We start from the raw sequence: 22,474 nt of genomic DNA, 5'->3' as shown, positions 1-22,474 counted from the left end.
TGGAAAATCATGCCCCTACGGCAGTCAGAGTCTTACCCTCCTGTTCACAGCGGGTTAGCGTGTCCTTTACCTTAGGTCCAAACAGGGAGGACCCATCAAAGGGGGCATTGGCAAATGAAGACTTAAAAGCCTCCGCGAAGTGAAACAGACGGAGCCAGGCTTGTCTCCGTAGAGCAATGCCTGTACCCGCCGCTCTACTCGCCCCTTCGGCCGCATAAGAAATGAGCCTCATGGACGAGTTCGAAATGGACGACATTGTAGCCAGCTGAGAGCCAACCGTCTGGGCCAGCTCCTCAGGCAGGTTACCCAAGAGGGTATCGGATAGCTCCTTAATCAGATCCCTCTGAAACCTGGTGAAGTGCGTAAGGTAGTTCAAGGACCTCAGTGTAAAGGCCGCTGAACGGAGGGTGCGCTTTCCGTACCGATCCATGCTCCTAGACTCCTTATTAGGAGGATGGACGGATGTAGAAGCCTCTGATACATCTTGCTGGGTAGCAGATGCCACCACCAAAGCATCTACAGCTACACCTTTAGTAAGGAACTCTCTATCAGGGGGCACCGAGAGAAATTTGTTCGGAAGAGCAGGCACCGGTTCCACAGAGTCTGGGTGTTCCCACGCCCTTCGACAGATCAAATCCAAGAGCTCGTCGAAGGGCGGAGACACCCAGGAGGCGGAGAGCTGAGCCCCGAAGGCCTTCAGGAACACTGACTCATCAGCAGAGGGAGGTTTGGACTGCAAGCCGCCTCGTTGTTTTAGGGCTTCCAGGATGTCTGCAAAGGAGACATCATCCGAGGACGACTTGGGGGACCCCTCTGCATCATCGAGATCAGTGTCGGATGTCAGAGACTCATCAGGGGAGTCAACGTGCTTCCTCTTGCACGATCTCTTCCTGGGGGGTTCTTCCGAAGAGGCTTCAGAAGGACCTCCAGGAGGGGGAGAAACCCCAGCGGGGGTAACCTGAGGCCCTGGGGCTCCGCTGTCTAAGGACAGGGGGACTGCCAACGACCCAGTCTCCAAATGTAGGGAAGGAGCTGGGGAAACCGTGGAGGTAGTCAAGGAAGATTTGGCTAAAGCACTCCTCATAGCCCTGAAGGCGGGACCACCAGAATCCTGGGAGGGTCCCACCTCCGTGGCCACAACAGTGGACGGCACTCCTGCCGCCGACGCACCAAGAGGGAGACTTGGGACCGAAAGCATCAATCCCGAAGCCTCCCCCCCAGGGCCGAAGGAAGAAGTCCATGTACTGAACTCCGACCCAAGAGCCGGAGATGGAGCAAGGGTCGGGCCCGACCCTAACACCTCCACAGGTTCCACCAGCACTGGCTCCAATGGTGCCGAAGCTGTTGGAGGAGGAACCACAGTAGGGGAGTGGACCATCGGCTCCGAAGCCAAATGGGCTGGAGCCGAAACCAGCTTTTGGAACACCGGAGACTGGAAGAGTCGAAGGAGCACCCTGTCGATGTCCGAATCAGACATCTTGGATGATCTAGAGGATACCGATCGGGCCCGAACCGATTTCTCCATCAGCTCCGAAGGGCTCGGGGACCGGCTCCGAAAGGACTCAACAACTATCGGCTCTGAGGAAGGTTTCAAGGAAATTTCCCTCGGTGCCAATAAGGACTTCGGCTCCGAGGGGGAAGAGTCTGAGCCCGGTAACCCTTATCGGCTCCAATATCAGTGGAGCAGATGAGGGTGACCCGCCTCTCGATGCCCCAGACCTCAGCTCCGAAACCAGAGGGGTCGAGGCTGGAGGCATCGAGGCAGACCGTTCTGACCTCGGCTCTGAAGTCCGTGGAGCCGATGGAGAAGTCTGCTTAGCTTTTTTAGCGGTTGGTTCCAACTGACTGGTCGGAGCCGACGCTTTCTTCTTTTTAGAAGGAGACGGAGAGGAAGATAAAGCCTCCTCGAAGGAAGGCTTGATTAATCCCTTGAGGATTAATTTGTTTTTCCTCTCCTGGAGGACTCTAGAAGAGAACGCGTGGCACACACTACACGACTCTTGTAGGTGTTTAGCACCTAAGCAATAGACGCACGAGGAGTGGTCGTCCGTTATGGACATTTTAAAACCACACCTCGTGCATTTCTTAAACCCGGAGGGTTTGTGTTCTTTAGACATAACTATCTAAGTGAAAAAACACTAAACTTTAGTTAAATACCACAAGTTTAACAAATATAAAGTTTAACAAATATAAACTTTAACAAATATAACAACAATATACTTTTTTTTTTTTTTTTTTTAAACTAAACAGTTAGTAGACAAAAAACGAGATAAAGAGAGTCAAGACCCTCTAACTTAAACGGGTACTTGACCCAAGAAGATACACAAACAGCAAAGTAACAGGGGAAAGCCCCTCTAACTAAAACGGGAAACCTTCCCTGACTAAAAAAATCACGAATTTACCAACAGAAATTCACCAATCACACCAATATAACAACAATAGCTGTTAAAACAGCTTTTGGGTTCAAAGTAAGGAAATTTGTGACAGGAAAAAGCCTAATAAATAGTACTTAGCCCAGCCAATGTTGAGACCACGTCTAAGCTTGTTAGCGGCAAACGAGATCTGGGGGATTAGTGGTGGTGCATCCTGGGATAAAGATAGCTCAGCCAATAAGAGGCCTCGCTCTATAGCATAAGCGTGCCGAGTCGGAGCCGAGGGATCGGCTCCGAGCCCATCAGTACAGAATGTAGGCGAGATAGGATCACATAACATCTGATTTTTTCCAGGAAAACTACCAGAAAATCCTGAATATGGACTAAGAATGGGAAAAGCACAGGATTGTCATGGAATGTAGCATATGGGTCAGATCATTCATTCACCACAACTCACATTTCTTGTTATATTTTCTTATATTTACTACTTTAATGCCAGCTTACACTACTGGGTATTCTTTACTCAGACTCTGCTTTAAAATAACTTTATATGGATGCATTAAAAATGAAATTATACATAAAAGTCACTGGCAAAAATTCACAGATTTCATATAATGAAAATGTAATTTCATTTTTTAAGAACTGCAAAACAGTTTGCCTGAAAACAGGGCTTTTCCTACATCAAAAATTCTGCCCTGCTGTTTTAGAAATTCTATTCATTTTGCTCCTTCAGCTGACCCCTCCTACCATTTACCAAACCCAGAACCCACAGTATCAATCATTGCCTTTCAGCACTGTCCCAAATACCTTAGTGCTTGGTCATTTCAACCTCCTAATGGAACTGTCCAAAAGTACATAACTTCTTAGTTTATCTTCCAAACCTTTTCCTCCTTTGAGGAATGTAGCTTTTCTGACCATTGCTATGTATGACCTATGTGAACCCAGATACAGTGACCTTTCAAAGCCATGGCTGGTATTAATGTACTGCCGGAAATCTATAAGTATGTCTGAATTCAGTGTGTGAAAGATGAGATCCCTATTATTTCCTAATTTTCTCCCAGTGAATGAGCGCACCATGGTGTCATGCATCACACTCATTATACTCGCCAGACTCTGTGGCATTTTCCATAGTTATTCACAATCTTTGCTGGGAGTTGCTGAAACAGTGACTGTTACTCTGATCCTCCTCTCCATGGAGGACAACTACCCTCTGCAATTATTCCTACCCCCCCCCCCAACCATGCTGGCCCTTCATCTTAGAAGGCTTGTTACTAAGTTGTCATTGGTGAATAAAGTCATGACCACAGCCCCTTTGTCACTGTCACTGGGCTGATTAAAATGCTGCCGTATTCATATGCACCCTCTGTCTCCACTCCTTTGCACTATTGTATCTTATGTGTTCCCATTCCTTTACTTATTTATTTATTTTGTATTTGTTTTCTTTCTTTACACATCTCCACTCAAACTGTCCTATTTTTTCCATTTCTCCCTTAGATGTGTATTGCGAGATATATTTTACAATGTACTGCACCCCACACCCTATTGTGATTACATACTGATGAAATTGTTTTGAATTTGGCTGGAGTATGATAGTTGGGGAATTAGACGTCTACTTTAGCTAGTAAGCACTATCCGCGGTGGTGCAGTGGTAGCATTGTTGCCTCACAGCAAGAGGTTCTCCCGTTTGATTCTCGGCTGGAGTGCAGGGAGTGCCTTTTGTGTGGAGTCTGCATGTCCTCCCCGCGGTTGCATGGGCATTCGAAAGACATGCGTAAAATGGGCGTGCCTTTGTTGAAGGTTGAATGTCGAGCTGGCACCTCGGCGTTCGTGAAAATCTACTGCCAATCATTAGCGGACTGGAATTCCGCTGTGGCTACCCCTAACTGGGAAAAACCGAAAGGCAAACAACAAAAATATTAGCTAGTAAGCACTACAGGGCCACTCACAATGGATACATCTTAATTGCCTTGCATGCTAATGCCCATGCATAGCTGTCTAGAGATAATGGCACACTTTTTGGACATCACTGGCCACAGTTATCACATAATGCATGCATGCAGCATGTATGATGTTTTATGTTGTTACATAGATTTCTTGCAAATCACCTGTGTCTGCTTTGACAACACTATTTTTAAGTGGCTAGCAGTGTTGCCATTGAAGAATACATCTCACATGCCATGTGACATCAGCACCTATATAAGGTCTGCATGGATGCTGTTATATATGGCAGTCCACATACAAAAATAGCAAGACTGTGGCATATTATCAGTGGCCAGTACACAGCATGAGTCTAGCCACTATACTTAGTTATACAGAAGTAAAATATTTGTCTTTTTAAATGTTTCTGATTTTAGTACTTTTTCATCATACCACCATGTATATGATATGGTGGTCAGTGTTATTGCATTTAATTACTGTTGTATTATTTTAGGATTGTTGCACATGTACAGTAGCCATAATATCCAGGCACCTTGAAATGCACTGCTATGATTGGTGTTAATAAGATTGCCATTCCATTCTGGCACTGGATATTCAATGTGTGTTTTTGCAATGACTGCTAAGCATCTGGCATAATCTCAATGTGTAATATATTTGCAGCTGAATTCACTACTCCATTTTAAAATTTTGGGGTCTTCCTGTTTTGAACATTCCTCCAAATCAAATCTGCCTAGTAATTATTATCTATATATTGAATGAAACACTCTGCTGAGAGAATTCTTCTTGCAGTCTTGGCTCAGATGGGGTTAGTCCTTACCTTCTGTAAGCAAATTCACCATATCACAAATTTTTTTCACAAATAACCTGTTCATTTTAAGGACCACACTTGTTCTTCATGACTTGAAATCACCTAATATTAGTACAGTGTGTAAAGCAGTTAACAGAGGTCATTAATTCAACTGGAGGACACTTCATACATGTAAGGATATTTTGGTCCTGACAACAGTTCCAGCAACCCAACTTTGACTAGTAGATCCACTGTTAGAATATCCAGAGGGGGTGGGATGTGAATGAGTAGATTACAGTTTTCTCTTTCATCCAAGAAGAACTGAGATTACATTATAAAGAACTGGATTATGGCCTCTTTGCAGAAGGCTGAGGAAACAATGTGTGGTTTTATGCCTTAGCAGGCATAGCCATGTATACAGCAACATTTGTGCAACTAAGGCTTTGTTTCACTGCATGCTGCAAGCCTTCAAGTGAAGAGCCAGGAAAAACCTTTACATTGTCCCAGCTCACATATGATGGTCATGGATCCTCATTCTTGGCCCATAGGGGACTTAGCAAGGAATTCTTAAACAGAAAAAGAACTTAGGGAAGATGTACTGGGGTTGCAGGTGGAGCAGAAAACGGAATGCTGGAGGTAAGGTTGTTAGGTGGCTGAAACAAAGGGATGCTGAAGTTGCAAAACAAAAACAAAAACAAAAAAAAAACAAGTAACTTATCCAAATGTATGGTACTGGTTCCATATACATTTATTTCATTTCGACATAACTTTATATAATCGGACTACTTAGCAATGGCTGCTACAGTAAACTCAGTAACATCAGCTTAGATAATTGTTTCAGACAGTAAATATTGTTCAATAATACAACATTTCAATAAGCATGGTACATTTAGATTTAACAATTTTTCGTACTGTGGCACTATTACAAATCTTCAGAATTATCATTTCTGTCATATTTGCTGTCACCTGTTTTAAAGAATAAATGAGATTTCAGAATTTGTGTCTTTAAACTAGCCAGTTAATACTAGTAGGTTCCAAAAGGAGCTAATATTGGACTGCTTCTTTTTAACTTGTTTATGTCAACTGTATGTCAAGGCACGGTTGTCCAGGTCTGCTGAATCCACTAAATTGGAATGTTTTATGAATGACTGTATCTCTTCTGTTTATCTTTAAAACTCTTTTATGAAATTAAAAAGAAATTAAAATAATAGCCTATGTGGACAACCTGTGATAATTAAAGAGTTAAGGGCACCTAACATTTTAGTATGAAGACTGTGGTGCCACAAGTTGTGTTATTACACTTGTGAATATCACAACAATATTATAACAATATAGAACTGTTAGTTGTGAATGTTATGAAAAATTCCACTTCTAAAATATTAGAAAAAACATTAACAACAAAAATATGTGGTGACATATAATGCCAATGCTAAGAAAAACACACAATGATAAAAAATATTTTAGAACTATAGCGATAAAAACAAAGATCTTAAATAAACTCCCCTAACCTTAGCTATAAATAGTAGTTTTTACATATATTACATTTTAAAAACAAAACTAAATGAGCATATTTATCACTGGTAGAAAAGGAATCTCAATCACCATGGGTAAACAGTCAAATGAGAAGCTGAAAGCAAATTACGGTACTAAGGGAGGATAAAGTGTAGGAAAGGAATGGGATTCTTTTCACCGTGATTAAAAGAGTGTTTAGAATTCTGGTGAAATCTTTCACTGACTTGTACAGTACTTTTATTTAAGACAAGAGGTAGTTCCTGATGACTCGAAATGGACTACAAATGTACCTTTGTACAAGGACAGGTCAAGGACTTAACTGGGTAACTTCAGCCCAGTCAGCTTTACTTTACTGGTAGTTATGGAAAGGATTCTGAAAAAAAAATAGCTAACTAGTAGAATTTACCAGAGATTTATGGACAGAAGATCTTACCAGACCAAACTATTATAATTTTATTATTATTTATATTATAGCTTTATGACTTGGTTACAAGGTAGGTGGATGAAGAAAATTCATAGATGTAATCTTCTCTGACAGCAGCATGCAAGGCTTTTGATTCTTCAACAGACAAGAGGTTGACAGGAAAATTGAAGATTATGGCAGGTAACAAAATGTGCATATCAACAGAGAAGCAACAAGATGGATGGATATAATAAGTAGTGGTAAGAGATCTAGTGTCAGAGAATCAGGTATTATTCAGTTGAATACTACTAAACATCAGTCTCAATACCTTTCAGACATAATTGTAGGTATAGAAAAGTTGGAGTGAACTCTTTTCAGATGACTCCAAAATGAAGAGATGTGAGAAACTGCAGTATTCTGGAGAAGATGCATATTGAAGGATTTAGGCAGGCTGACTTCATGGACAGAAAGACAGCAACTTCAGTTTAATCTGGAAAAGTACACGGTGGTGTCCTTTGGAAAGGATTATCTGGGGTGTAATAAGACCTGGGGTAAAAATACATATTACAGGGAGGCAAAGGGATTTGGGATGATAAAAACTAAAGGAATAAATCACCAACAGCAAAGCAAAAGGTTAAATGCCAAAGTCACTAAGGTGCTGGGCTACATCATGACAGCCATTTATTCCAGAGACAGAGGTGAAAGTCCTCCTTCCTTTATGAAGTGCTAATGAGGTCTCAGCTATAATACTATATCCAGTTTTGTAGATTTTTCTGGTTAGAGCCACACACATATATAATTGGGAGGAACAGAGAAAAGCCATAAATATGCTTAAGTGTCTGGAAAGGCAATCTGTACTTTATCATAACTAGAAGAGAAATGGGTAGACATAACATGGTTCCATAAATTGATTACAGAAGAGTATGATGAGAATGACATGGGTATACATTGTAGGAAAGGTAGTTGAGGGCATAATATCCAGCTAACTGACTCTTAATTCTGTCTAGACACAAGGAAGTACTTCTTCACATGGAAAGGGTGATGTATGACTGAAAGATGCTCCCGGACTGGATGGCACAGGTAAAACCAACAACCACTATTAAAATTACATTGAATAAGTAACACAAATGTAAGTGAATAGAGGACAACACACTTGATAGACCAAAACTATGGATGTATGTTGTAACGATTCTCAGCTATCCCCCAATGAAGACTGAAGAATACAGGTTGCTCCAGCCATAACTCTTACAACAAGGACAATTCTGTTGGAACCAACTGACCAAACAAAACTTTTACTTCTTTTTTTTCTGGTGGGGACCTTGATCCTAACACTTGGGATGTACCCTATACATCCTCTGTGTTATAACCGGTCTCAAACCCTTGGAGCAGTTTATAAAACAAAAGGACTAAAAGTTCTGTTTGGTCAGCTAGTCCTGGCAAAAAATGGTCTTCAGTGAAAGGTTTGTAAATGGAATAACCAAATGCCTTATTGAAAATGTTACGAAACAAACTATTTTCATTCTTCATTTACTCATTAATGCTAAACAGATGAAAGCATTTCTTCTCTTGTTTAGGGACATCACTCTTGCCCAGCTGTCTTTTCTGTTCTGCAAGTATCTCAGGAAGTCATACTCCAAAGCATCTTAATTAACAGTCTTGTAGCATATTAAAAATGTGTTATGAAGTGTCAGATTTGAAATGGAAATTTCATAGCGTGGTGGAGAAATCATTTCTTTTGATTTGTGTAAAAGCCATCAGGAGGGGAGAATAATTTTTGCAGAGTCTGCTAAAGCAGACAGTGCAACTATTAACAACAATAGCGTGGACAATGGTAGTAAGTTATCATAGTTGTTCTTAAAGATCTGTATAAGTTGAACTTACGACTTAATGACATTATAGTTTTTAAATTGTTAGCAGAGGTTTTGAGTTGGACCTGGAATCATGGAAATCATGTCCTTAAAGTTACAAATCTAAATAGATAATAATGTCTATACTATAAGAGATCCAGTTTTAATCTGTTTAATTAAGCAATGTTTAATTAAGCATGACAATAGCAGTTGACAGGAAAGGCAGCCAAATGGTAAAAAAAAAACCACTCATTCAGGGATGGTAGTCAACAAAGGATGGTTCCAGTTGTTAATTGATGAATTAATATTTGCATGTAATGTGAAGCCAGCAGTTTGTAAAAAACTATTGTCACCTGAGAAATAATGTATGCACTTCAGTCATTTTTTTTTAAATTTTGCTTGGAACCACATTAAAGGCCACAGTGTGCTATATGTAGAAAAGAAAACTGAATGTATCAGGGACGTATGAATAATGTTGACATTACAGTTTCTGAATTCTCTCTTCCTTCCTATTCCCATTTATTTGAAAAAAAGCTGAGTTATCACAGTCTGGCTGGGTAGCGACAGACATATTGTGAGTAGCAATTGTAGTATGTTGAAAAAAGATTTTAAAAATATAGGGAGGTGGTATCACTTGTAGTTTTAGAACATTTCTAGTATAGAAGTTAGAATGGGTTAGGGTACACTTCTATAATTACCTTTTTTCTTTCGCATTAGTGTTATCACCTATAAAACCTAATTTTCTATACAATACTTTTTCCACACAATAGAGTATTGACTGGATGTTTGGGGTTAGGATTAGGTGGGGGAAACCATAGTTAGGCATTCAGGATCAGTGTATCCACATGTTCATGACTCACAGAAGTACACAGATAGATGCAGGCATACTGAAGAGCCACCAACAGGAAGTCATGCCACAAAAACATTCTGACTTCAGGACTACAGGATCAGAAGTTAGAATTATAAATTAGAATCAAAATAGTCTTTAGCTAGCAAAGAAAAAAAAATAAATCTTTTTTTTTTAGCAATTTAAATACTTTATTAATAACATTTTCAGTTTAACATGCTGGGGAATTCCCATACATGGTACATTTGTTATTTCAGTACTGACTGCTGGTAGAATAATTTTATACAGTACTAATAAGCATACCCATGTCAGTCAGTGATTATATTTCATTGTCAATAACTTGCTAGTGCTAAGCATGCAAATCCAGCTATACAATCAGCCATATTATTATGTCCTAATTCCATATTTGATTTAACATTGCTCTTTTAACAAAAAACTGCTAAACACATAAATTAACTATTTGTGATCACATTTGAGATCAGGAATTAATTAGCGACCAGAATAATTTATTTATACTGTACTACAAGTCACCTTCGACCAGTGACTTTCTACCTTATACTAGAGTTATCTTTATTAAATAGATATAGATTTTAGTTACTTTGTTCTGTGTCAATATCCTTTTCAAGTTAAAATTCAAATTCTAATTCAGCATCCCATATAGCCCATTTTTTTATAACAAAGTTCTGTTTATGATCGCTAAGAGTTCTCAGTTCCATATTTGTAATCTCTGCCATCATTTTCTCACCTCTCTTATTGATGCTTTGTTTTTGGATTTCCCTTTTCTACTTACAGCTTTCTTAGCCAATATCAACACTAAAGACAGCAATGCTTTCACTTCTTTAGTATGTGTTATTTTACACAGAAGCATCTCTGTACTGTGTTACATTTTCTCCCAGAAATAAGACTTAGCATATTATTCATGAAATGTTTGTACTGAAGCAACTCCTTACATTCTCAGAATATGCGCTACCAAGAGCCTCTTTTTTAACCATCACATATCCAGTGTAGGCCTTTTGTCTGTGGAATTATTATTTTCAAAATAATACAGGTATGAAAATATTTGTACAAATATTTCCAAGTGAGCATTCTAATTTTCTTGCATAGCTAGGATTAAGGCATATCACCTGTAATATCTTTACTTAATTGTTCTCCCTAGGCTATTTTTATCTTTGCACTATATTGTTTTCTCAAATACAATTCTGCCTTGTAAGCTCTACTTAATACTGTTTATCAGTCTGCCATTTCTCGTCCAGACTCAATTACAAAATCTACTATTTGTGATTTAATAAATTTAATATCCATCCTTGGGGTATTTTCCTTGAACTCTAATATTAGACTTGCACTTGATTCACTAATGCAGTAAGTTGTCTAACTTAATCTTATTTGATTACTTCATCCTCTTTTATCATCTTCTCCCAAAATATTGTTTCTTTGCTCTTTCTTTCTTCTCCAAATGTGCATAACATTCTCTCCTGTGTCTTTTCTATCACTATACATATATGAATATATTCTCTCTCTCTCTCTCTCTCTCTCTATATATATATATATATATATATTTATTTTACATTTGTTGGCTGGGCTAGTCTAGCTGGATACATGTCCATTTTCAGTAGAGGCCCAGGGAGATAAGCTCCAAGCATTAGTAAATTACAAAAAAGATTACAATAGTTAAAAATGACTAAATTCAAATACAAAGAAATTAAAAAAGATTTAAGAGAATCCAAAAATTGTTTCTGTGAATAATAGCTCACAGGCTGTACAAGGTTTAAAATACAATTGAGTACAAGGACACTCAGAATTCTGAAGTAATGATTAGTAGGTCTGAGAAAGAGAAAGAGAGAGAGCAGAAGGAGGCAAGAATCACAAGGGCTGGAATAAGGTTAGATTCTATTGATTAAAGCTGTAGAGGGGACAAAGGTTAGAAGGAAGGGATATAGAAAAAAGAACATTAAGGGGGAAAAAGTAGGGTTTAGTCTGGTTTAGAACAGGGACAAAGCCAATGAAATTTCAGATGTTCTTTGAGATGTTTCTTGAAGAGTGGTGTGGATGAGAGAGACGTGAGTTTACTAGGAAGATTGTTCCAGATTTTACCCACAATGTTAGTAAAAAGTGAGTCCCCAGCTTTATTGTTTGATTTAATATTGGAGATTAATATAGCAATAACCCACGCCTGGGTGTGAGTAATGCTGGATTTACCCACGGTTGGCGTGGTTTGGTCACCCTCGGGACCAAACAAAGCCAACCGTGGGTAAATACAGCATTACCCACACCCAGAAGAGGGTTATTGCTATTATACCATGACATTATTTAAGAAAAGAAACTATTACTTTTCTTAAATAATGGCATAGTATAATGCCTGTTTACTGCCCTTCCACAGATGTCTGGCATCCGCAGTAGTTCTGATGTACTGCACGCCTGCGCAGTACATCAGAGCTGTGGGCAAAAGCAACGGAGAAAGCAAGATCTCCGTTGCTTTTTTACTGTTTCGCTATGTTAAATGGGTTTAACATAGCGAGACAGCTTTAAAATAAGCAACGGAGATGTCCGTTGCTTATTTTAAAACTGTCTTGCTATGTTAAACCCATTTAACATAGCGAAACAGTAAAAAAAGCAACGGAGATATTGCTTTCTTCGTTGCTTTTTTTTTAAAAACCTGTCTCGCTATGTTAAATGGGTTTAGCATAGCGAGACAGCTTTAAAATAAGCTTATTTTAAAGCTGTCTCGCTATGTTAAACCCATTTAACATAGCGAGACAGTGTTTTAAAAGTAGAGTTATACTAATGGAAAAAAGTCCGGGCGACCAGACCTTTTTCCATTAGTATAACTCGATTTACAATGTGCACGCTGGCCAATCAGCGTGCATGTTTTGGGGGGGTCATGGTATAATAGCTTATTTGCTGAGCGAAGTGTTGCAAGATTTATATATGGGGAGATCAGGTTAGAGAGGATTGGGGTATTGTTTGGGTGATGAAGAATATTATGTGAGATAAGCAGTTGATTATACAGTAGATGGTTTTGTAGTTCTGACCATCCAAGTTGTTTAAGGTTGTGACACTGGTGGGTTCTGAAAGGGGTGGCAGTGGCAAATCTAGCTATGTTATTATAGCTAGTTTCAAGCTTGCTTAGATTGTGTTTTGATAGATTGATGTATATGGCGGAAGCATAGAATAGAGTAGAAGTTAGGTGAGTCTGGGCAATGGAAGTTTTAGCTAGTGGTGTGAGGAAGGGTTTGATTCTATACAGGAAGCCTAGTTTTTTATTGATACATATATATATATATATATATATATATATATATATATATATATATATATACACATAGATATTTATATAGTATAACCTATTGGCATTATTCTATTTTTCCGGAGTCTAGCTTTATTTAACAGAAGGACTTGCTTAATACTTTTATGAATATAAGACTGTACATTGCAGTACATTGCAGTACAGCTGTATAAGTAAACTTACCATAACAGTTGATGTTCAAGTGATCACAGGTGCAGTAGCCTTAGCTATATGGGTTATATCCTGCCAATGTTTCAGGGCACCTTCTACATGCCCAAACTATCGGTCAGCTCAGGCTGAGCTGAGTAAAAATACAGGTTTCGGTGACACTCCCTTCAGAGCTTTCATGCCAACAGAGAGAGAGGGAAGCTGAGTCCTGGAAGGGCAATGCTAGGAAAACAAAAAACAAGAATTTACAATGTGGCATAAACAACACTCCAAAAAAGATGAGTAATGGAGGGAGGGAGCAGCTACTGCTGCAATGATCATTTGAACATTAACTGTTATGGTAAGTTTACTTACACAACTGTACTATGTTCATAATATTGGCTACTGCACTAGCTATATGGGTAGACTATCCCCAGCTTTTCAAATTTGGGAGGTGGAAGGAGATGTAGAGTCCAGGAACCCCTGGAGAATGAGCCTAGCTAAGCCTTACCTGGACCTAGAGAATGAATCAAGCTTAAAGTCCATTGTAAACACATGCACAGAGGACCAAGTGGCAGCTTTTAGAATACGTCTAGAATCCAACCCTTTCTAAAAAGACATAAATGAAGCCCTGACACTGCCTGGAATAGTTTTGTTATGGTGAATATAAAAAAAGTCAATAGTCTTAGACAATCATTTGGAAATAGTCTGTTTTGACACAGGTTGTCCCTTCTTATTATTTTCACAAAAAAATGAACAATTGGTTCGAAGACCTGAAAGCTTTATTTCTGTCAAAATAATATCTGAGTTGTCTGTGCACATCCAAGGTACCTTTGACCCTCATTTTTAGGTTAAGGAAAGAAAATGGAGAGATGGATAGTCTGGATATCACCTGAGGCATAAAACAAGGATTGGTTCTTAAAGAAACCCTGTCCCTGTGGAAAATGAGATAGGACTGACACTTTTCTAGCAGAGGTCAGAGCATGTTTTCCATGTTAAGAACCTCAAGTCAGCCAGGTTAGCTTGTTCAAATGAAGCAAGTGTTAGCTTCTCTAACACAAAATTAAGATCCTAAGGAGGGGCCACTGGTTTACCTGGAGACTTTTTATATAAAATCCCTTTCAAAAACATTTTGACATGAGACTGCATTGAAAGAGGAGCATCCATGGGCAGACACGCTGAAATGGCTGATCAATTAACCTTGATAGAGGAATAAGATAGGCCATAGGATAGTAACTCACACAAATATTGTAAAACCAGAGAACAACTAGCCTTGAACAGCTGCTGGTATGTTGTTAGCACTAACTAGAAAACCTTTTCCATTTAATAATTTATGATTTTCTAATAGCAATCTTTCTTACTTCCATTTGCTGCATGTCATCAGTAAACACTTGCCTAAAAGGAATTAAGACCCTATCATCCATGTAGTCAGTCGAAGCTGATTGATGTCAGGGTGTATCAAACACCCCTGTTATTGTGTGAGTATATATAGGCCATGGCCATTTCTAAAAGAAGGAAGAACCATGGTTGCCTGGACCAGAGGGTAATTATGAAACTGATCTTGGGTGATTCCTTCTGAATCTTCAGAAGTACCCTAGATATTAGGGGAAAGGGTGGAAAAGCATACAGGGACATTCCTGCCCAAGGAAAATAAAGGGCATCTGTCTTCCAGGCTTCCTTGCACTGAGTCCTGGATCAGAATCTTGCTAGTTGATTGCTCAGAATGGAGACAAAGAGGTCTACTTGAGGAACTACCTACAGATGGCTCAAACCTTGGAGGACTCTCTGATTTACTTTCCACTTGTGAGAGTCTGCCTGGTCCTACTCAGCTTGTCTGCCACACAATTTTGTTCTGACTGAATGTAGGATGCCTGTAGAGTGATGTTGTGCTGTGAAGCTATATCCCAAGCTAACATGGCTTGTCTGCAAAGGTGATATGATCTGATTTCTCCCTGCTTGTTGATGTACCACATGACTGTGGTATTGTCTGTAGCCAAAAGCACAGCATCAATGGGGCCAGATGGTGTCCCATGCTGCGTCTTGCATGAACTACAGAATGAACTAACCCCCCCACCTAAACACACTGTTCAACCTCAGCCTCTCCACAGGCTACATGCCCATAGAATGGCGCACAGCAATGGTTATTCCGCTCCACAAAGGAGGGGCCACAACTGACCCTGGTAACTATCGCCCCATAAGCCTGACTAGCCTGGTCTGCAAGGCTATGGAGCGCATCATCATGGAACTCATTAACAAAGATATTGGAAACATCCAAACACTTGACCCGACCCAGTTCGGCTTTGTTAAGGGCAGATCATGCCTACTAAACCTGGTTGACTTCTTTGAGACAGTCACCAAGGCCATAGATGAGGGGAAGGTAGTTCACACATCCTACCTTGACCTTGCCAAGGCTTTTGACACCATTCCCCACTCGGGAATTATAGAAAAACTCACCAGCCTGAACATAAACCCCTATGTCATGAGATGGGTTGCCAACCGGCTTACAGACAGAACTCACACGGTAAGAATAGCGGGCTCCAGGTCCGACTCTAAACCAGTCACAAGTGGTGTCCCACAAGGCTCGGTCCTGGGACCCCCACTGTTTGGCATATACTTCTCAGAAGTACAGACAAGCACAGGAGGACTATGGCTAGCCAAGTTCGCCGATGACTGCAAACTGGGAGCCATAACTGACTCTCCGGCTGACACGGACATTCTCCAAAAGGGCCTTACTGAGACAGATACCTGGTGTCAAAGTCATGGTCTCAAGCTAAATGCCAAAAAATGCATAGTCATCCCGTTTGGGAAAAACAAAACACCCATGAATTACCCTTAATACAGAAGAGGTAATAAGAGATCTGGGGACCCAGGTAAATAGTAATCTCTCCTTTGACAATCATATTGCCAAAGTAGCTAGGAAATCCTTCTATGTAGCCCATCTAATTACTAAAGGGTTCGCATCTAGAAATAAAGAGGTTATAGTGCCCCTCTACTTGTCACTCATCACCCCCATCATAGAGTACAATGCCCCATTTGGGATGTACCTCACAAGACACTTCCAACAGCTGGAAAGACCACAAAAGTACCTCACCATGAGGATTACTGGTCTCAAACATATGTCCTATGCAGCCCGACTGGAAAAACACCAGCTGTACTCAGTGGCATATCGCTTACTCAGAGGTGATATCTGCCTGACTTACAAAGCCATGTCCAACTCAGAATTGATGGACATGCTCCACCTAAAGAAATCCAAGTCACTGAGAGCCACTCGCTCTAGTGAGCTAAACCTCACCACAACAATAAATAGAACATGCTGGAGGGAGAGATTCCTGTCACAGAGACTCCCCATGCTTTGTAACAAAATTTCTGACTACATTAGGCAGAGCCCCTCACTAACACTCTTCAAGATAAACCTTGACAAGTGGATGGGTAATAGAAAATACACCCCTGGGATCACTTCATTGGCTCTTCTTGACAGAGGCTCAGTTAATTAATCAATGGGGTGGTGAAAGCTGACACACTCTGGCTAGGCTTATAAATGCCCTCGGGCAGATAGCCTAGTACCTACCTATGAACCTGTGAACCTAATTGAAGAGGTCCCAGAGACCAAAGGCGTTTCTGAGAGCTGAATGCCTTGATCAAGGCAAACATCTCTTTCATATTTATGAGCTTGTGTCTGTCCTTGCTGTCCCACATATCCTTCACTTTTATCCCTCCTGAAAATGCTCCCAAGCAAAGTCCAGTGCTTATGTGGTATCTAACTGCTTTGGAAAAGCGATGGTGAAGGTGAGACCTGGATTTAAGGATATCTGTTGTCTCCAACTGATATTTCTTCTGACAGATCCCAGTACTGGGATTTATAAAGGCAAATGGTGCTGGGGACCAGAAAGACTTCAGATACCACTGTATCTTTCTTATATGGAGTCTTGCCAGGGGCATCATGAGAATCATAAAAGCCATGCGACTCAAAATCCTGTGGTATTTCCTCACAGTAAACAAAGTTTGAGTGCAAATCTTAGAAATAGATATAGATATATATCTAGTTTTTCCTGTGGAAGAAAAGCTCTTTGAACTGAGGTGTCTAGCCGACATCCCAGAAACACAATCCTGTGTAAGAGAGTCAAGAAAGACTTTGAAAGTTCTCTTGGAATCCCAGCTAAGAGATATATCACCCAAGAGAAAAGTGTCTGACACTTCGAACAACACTGCAGAGATAAGCAGGTTGTCTAAGTATAGAAACATGTGGATACCCTGTAGCCTGCAAAGAGCTATAACTGGAGCTAGATACTTTGAGAACACTCTTGGTGCAACAGATAGTCCAAAGGTGAAGGCAGAGAGCTGACAATGTGATCCAGATACATTAAGCCTTAACAAATGTCTGAGGTCTGGGTGAATAGGGATGCAATAATAAGCATCTTTTAAGTCTAGTATTAACAGTAATCTTGAAAGAGGAAGAAGAGGTAATAGGTTGTGAAGTGACATCATTTTGAATTTGGGCACTATCACAAATAGGTTTAGGAAAGGAAGATCCAGAACTGGTCTCCAAACATTTTCTTTCATTGTCACTGAGAATATCCATGGAAAAAAACCCTTCCCTACCTGAGAAGGAGAAAATGGTTATCACTCCTTAGGACAAAATGTAATGAAGAACTAGTAGAAACAAAAGGAGGAATGACCCCCATGGAAAGGAGGAATTCCCTCCCACTGCCATATGTAACCTTAATGAATGATCGTCTGAACCCATATGTCTGAAACTACCTACTGCTAAAGAGATAAATGGAGATTCAAACTATCTGGAAGGAAAAAGGAGCCAGGGTGGGAGAAGGTCACAAAGTCAACTGAATAGTCATTCAGACTTGTTGGATTGCCCTAAGTTTTGGTTGGGTTGAGGCCTCTTTCTGGAACCCCCTGTGAAGATATGTGAGGGCTGCCAGCCTAGCTAGATAGAATTTTGTAGATAATGCTATGTCGTTGTAAATATGAATATAATCCATAGGCTTGTCCTCCTAAATGTACGAAAACTGTGTTAAATGTTGAACTTCAAAAATGTAACCACAGTGCCCTCTGCTGGAAGAAAGCTGATAAGTCAAGCATTGTATGACTGTTTGATCTCAAAGCTTGGAGACATAAGGTCTGGACTGAGGAATTCATTCTATTGTTTTGAGACCAGAGTTAATTGCTAGATTTTACGTATATACTGTCTTTTATTGCTGTAGTTTCCTAGTCAGGTGCAAGATCAAAGCAATTTTAAAACTCTGAGTTTCTGTTAGCCTGGGAACCAGAGAAGAATGATGTAATCTGAAATGAGTCAGCAGTGATGTATTATTTTTAAGACTTTTTCAGACAGAGAGAATCAGAGAGCATTTTGCATTTGTCTTCAGAACTGACCACTCACCAGCACTTGCTTTGCTCTGTCTGTATGTAAGTAGGGTCTTAGACTTTAAAACCAATAAGCACCCTGGTAGTCAGTCTCCAGTCCATTTATTGTATAGAAAAAATAAGTTAAGCGCTTTCATGAAACACAGTTGACTTCATCAGAACAAAGGACTTTTCTTAAAAAGCAGTTTAAATAGGTTTGAAACAACCATAATTGGTTAAAAAAGAACCAATAAAAGCCATTAAATTAGCATAATTTAATGGGAGGGTGGCCTAATGGTTAAGGTGTTTGCCTTACAAACACAAGGTGCAGGGTTTGAGTCTCACAAGGGATAATTGGCTAGGCTTAAAATGGCCCGCAAGGGCAGTTAGCTTAGTATTAATCTATGAACCTATGAATCTATAAATCATGAATATTAATGCTTAAAATAATCAGAGTAGGAAAAAACATTAGGTCAGTATTATTCACTGTCGTATAAGTAAAACAATAAAACAAATGAAGGGACTTGTCCTGCTTTTTCTTTTAATACTGGCAGGATAGTCAAGTAATCATTTAACCCTGGATGTACATTTGCAGCCAACCTTAACTGCCACAACAGCTTTTTTTTACACAATACATTTTGCCAATCCCCCCACTTGAATCTACTTGCATAGTATCCAGAATGGCAAACTTAAACCCAGAAACACCTTTGCACTGTAAACTGTGTCTAAACAGGGCATTAGTTTCTCTTTTGTTTTTTACATCATATAGATGCTCATATTTTCGGGATTTAAGAAGTCTCTCAGTCTTTCCAATATACAATGAAATGCAGGTTTTACATTTTGCAGGATATACCAGTTTGCTGGAAAAACAATTTCCTTTCCTGAAAAACAAAGTATTACCGTTTTTATTAGCCAAGATAATAGAGGTACCCTGTAGAATGTAATGACAATAAGAACAAAGAAACAAGAAAAAGGATGGCAGCAATAAATCCACAGAAAAGAAAAATGTTTTTCAGAAAAGTAGTGTATTTAATCCGCCCCTACATCCCCTGGTAGCCGTTTTTGAGAAGGCTGTTAGAGATGATCTTTACAAGATGTGAAAGGGGAAAAGAAAGTTTTTTCAACCTTAACTCCAAGGAAAAGAGGCTTACTCAGGAACTAAGAGAAGACAAAAGTGTTCGAATTATGACCCCAGACAAAGGTGGGGGTATTATAGTTTTCAATTCTGAGGACTATACCAATGTCATGCAAGAAATTTTGTTTAATGTCGAAAATTACTCTCAAGTTTCCAAAAACCAAATACACATTTCTTATCAATGCACTGACAGCTTTTTATATGAATATGTATTAGATCAAAGAATTTTCAAAGAGGTTTATGATTTTCTTTCTAATTCACATCCCAAAGTACCGGTTTTGTTTGGGATACCAAAAGTACACAAGAGTATTGTGGTCCCTCCATTTAGGCCAATAGTGGCAGCTGGAGGTTCTAAAACACACAATTTAGCTGTCTATATAGGCAGAATGATAAAGCATATTGTGGAGGGGGTACCACATTTAGTTAAAGATTCATGGGACTTCCTGGGGCAATTAAAATCAGAATTATGGTCCCCAGGAGTTACTTTTTTTGACTATTGATGTCCAGGATCTTTTTTCCTTTATTCCCAAACAAGGTTATTAGTAGGGTACACTTTATGATTTTGTATTGCTTAAGGTCCCTATCTAACTTCCTTGATTTTTTTATAAAAAATGTTGTTGCATTTTTTTCTCTACCCTGTCAATGATTTTATTATAAGGCCCTTCATATTGGGAAAACAACAAATCACCTAGAATCATACCATTTGACTCTTCTACTTCTTTTTGAAGCCTATTTTCCATCTGTTCATGAAAATGCACAACTTTGTTAAGAAGTTCAAACCCCAATTTATCAAAACGTTTAACAAAATCCCCAATAACATCAGCATCATAATATAATCCTGCGGTACCACTTGTAAACGGAGGCATTCCTTAAAATAAATAATTTCCATTTGAGGCATTTGAAATATAAACAGTTTTTTCTCAAACACATAAATCATATCTTTCAAAGATTTGAAATTGTTATTATCACAATTGTCCTTGCCAGACATTGTCACTGGTGCCTTGTGTTGTTCATTGAAAACAAAGTTCTTTTTAAACAGGGCACCATATTTGCAGCTAGTCCCCCTTATCTTCTGGTTACAGTTGTTAACATTATTCCTAGGACAAGAGGAATGCCCATTAGAAGTACCTTCTGCTCAGGGAGCACACTGCTGTGGTTATGTGTCCCTTTAGAAATGCAATTAGTCAATTTGTGGGGAATAGAATCTTGAATAATGTTACCAGTACCTGTTTCTTTGTGCTCTGCCTGTCGCGGCTGCTCAAAAATGCCGTTGGAAATAATATCAAGGTCTTTGCCAAAGTAAATGACACAATTAGTGCCTAAACCTTCCTCGAATGGCTTTGCTGGTTGAAATTCGAAATATCATCCCCATTACAGCAAAAACGCTGTTTTCCATTGCCATAATGGACCTCAGCTGTCACGATGATGTCACCATGCCTCCTCAAGGTGCGCGAACAGCTGCCCAATCCATTTGAAGAGTTTTCATTACCTTGGGAGCAGGAGCCTCCTCCATTCACTTGTACAGCCTCCACACAATTGCCAGAACCAAGCGAACCACTCTGGTAACTGTGCTGTTGTGAAAACAGCTCGATAAGCCGAGTTAACTCACCCTTTAACTCGGCCACATCTCTTTTGAGCTCCAAAAGTTCCAGGTGATGCCCAAAATCAATAACCGGTGAAAAATCCAAGGGTTCAGGAGAATTCATGACACCCAAAACACCACAAATAAAACTATAAAACCAATAAAGTGGTGTAAAATTTCTTACCAAAAAGACAAATAAACCAAAAAATAAGCACCCTGGTAGTCAGTCTCCAGTCCGTTTATTGTATAGAAAAAAATCAGTTAACCGCTTTCATCAAACACAGTTGACTTCATCAGAACAAAGGACTTTTCTTAAAAAGCAGTTTAAATAGGTTTGAAACAACCATAATTGGTTAAAAAACAACCAATAAAAGCCATTAAATTAGTATAAGTAAAACAATAAAACAAATGAAGGGACTTAGACTTGTCCTGCTTTTTTTTAATATTTGCAGGATAGTCAAGTAATCATTTAACCCTGGATGTACATTTGCAACCAACCTTAACTGCCACAACAGCTCTTTTTTACACAATACATTTTGCCAATCCCCCCCTCTTGAATCTACTTACACAGTATCCAGAATGGCAAACTTAAACCCAGAAAAACCTTCGCACTGTAAACTGTGTCTAAACAGGGCATTAGTTTATCTTTTGTTTTTTACATCATATAGATGCTCATATATTCTGGATTTAAGAAGTCTCTCAGTCTTTCCAATATAAAATGAAATGCAGATATTACATTTCGCAAGATATACCAGTTTGCGGGAAAAACAATTTCCTTTCCTGAAAAACAAAGTGTTACCGTTTTTATTTGCCAAAGTAATAGAGGTACCCTGTAGAATGTAATGACAGTAAGAACATCTATCACAGGGTCTGGTACCATTTAGGTTACTGTTAGCTCCACCATTACTAACTTTCCTTTCTAAAACCAACTTTAAATTAGGTCCTATTTTGGTGGAAAAAGTGGGTTTTTCACCCAAAACTTTACACCTTGTTGGTTTTGAAAATGCTCCAGTTTTTATTAAGAATATTCTTAACCCCATTGTATAGGGGACTGTATATTGAATCACACAGGCTTGTTGGAAATCAATATTTGTCCCACCATCTGCATCTACACCTACCTGGGGGGGGGGGTTGTTATATTTTTTACCCCATTCATCCAAAACTTCTCTCAGAATGGAATCAATAAATTCACCAGGATAACCCCTATCTAAAAACATTTCCTTCAGATGTACAAATTCCTTTATTACATTCTCTTTTTGGGAA

General features: G+C 39.4%; 1 protein-coding gene across 1 annotated transcript in view; it reads right to left on the bottom strand.

Moving 5' to 3' along the window:
• LOC122792780 (protein shortage in chiasmata 1 ortholog-like) overlaps nucleotides 1–21,335 on the bottom strand; it is a 240,410-nt gene extending 219,075 nt beyond the window's left edge. The window contains exons 1-2 of the mRNA XM_044060350.1: nucleotides 21,119–21,335; nucleotides 20,265–20,497 (exon numbers count right to left, since the gene is read on the bottom strand). Coding sequence (XP_043916285.1) covers nucleotides 20,265–20,497; nucleotides 21,119–21,335 — 450 coding nt within the window. The remainder of the gene's footprint in view (nucleotides 1–20,264; nucleotides 20,498–21,118) is intronic.
• Nucleotides 21,336–22,474: the final 1,139 nt, after the last annotated feature.

The sequence above is a fragment of the Protopterus annectens genome, chromosome 2.part0, assembly GCF_019279795.1.
Source record: "Protopterus annectens isolate FY-2018-M chromosome 2.part0, PAN1.0, whole genome shotgun sequence".
Taxonomy (NCBI): domain Eukaryota; kingdom Metazoa; phylum Chordata; order Ceratodontiformes; family Protopteridae; genus Protopterus; species Protopterus annectens.
Note: the sequence above shows the minus strand (reverse complement) of the source record. Positions and strands in the feature narration are given on the sequence as shown.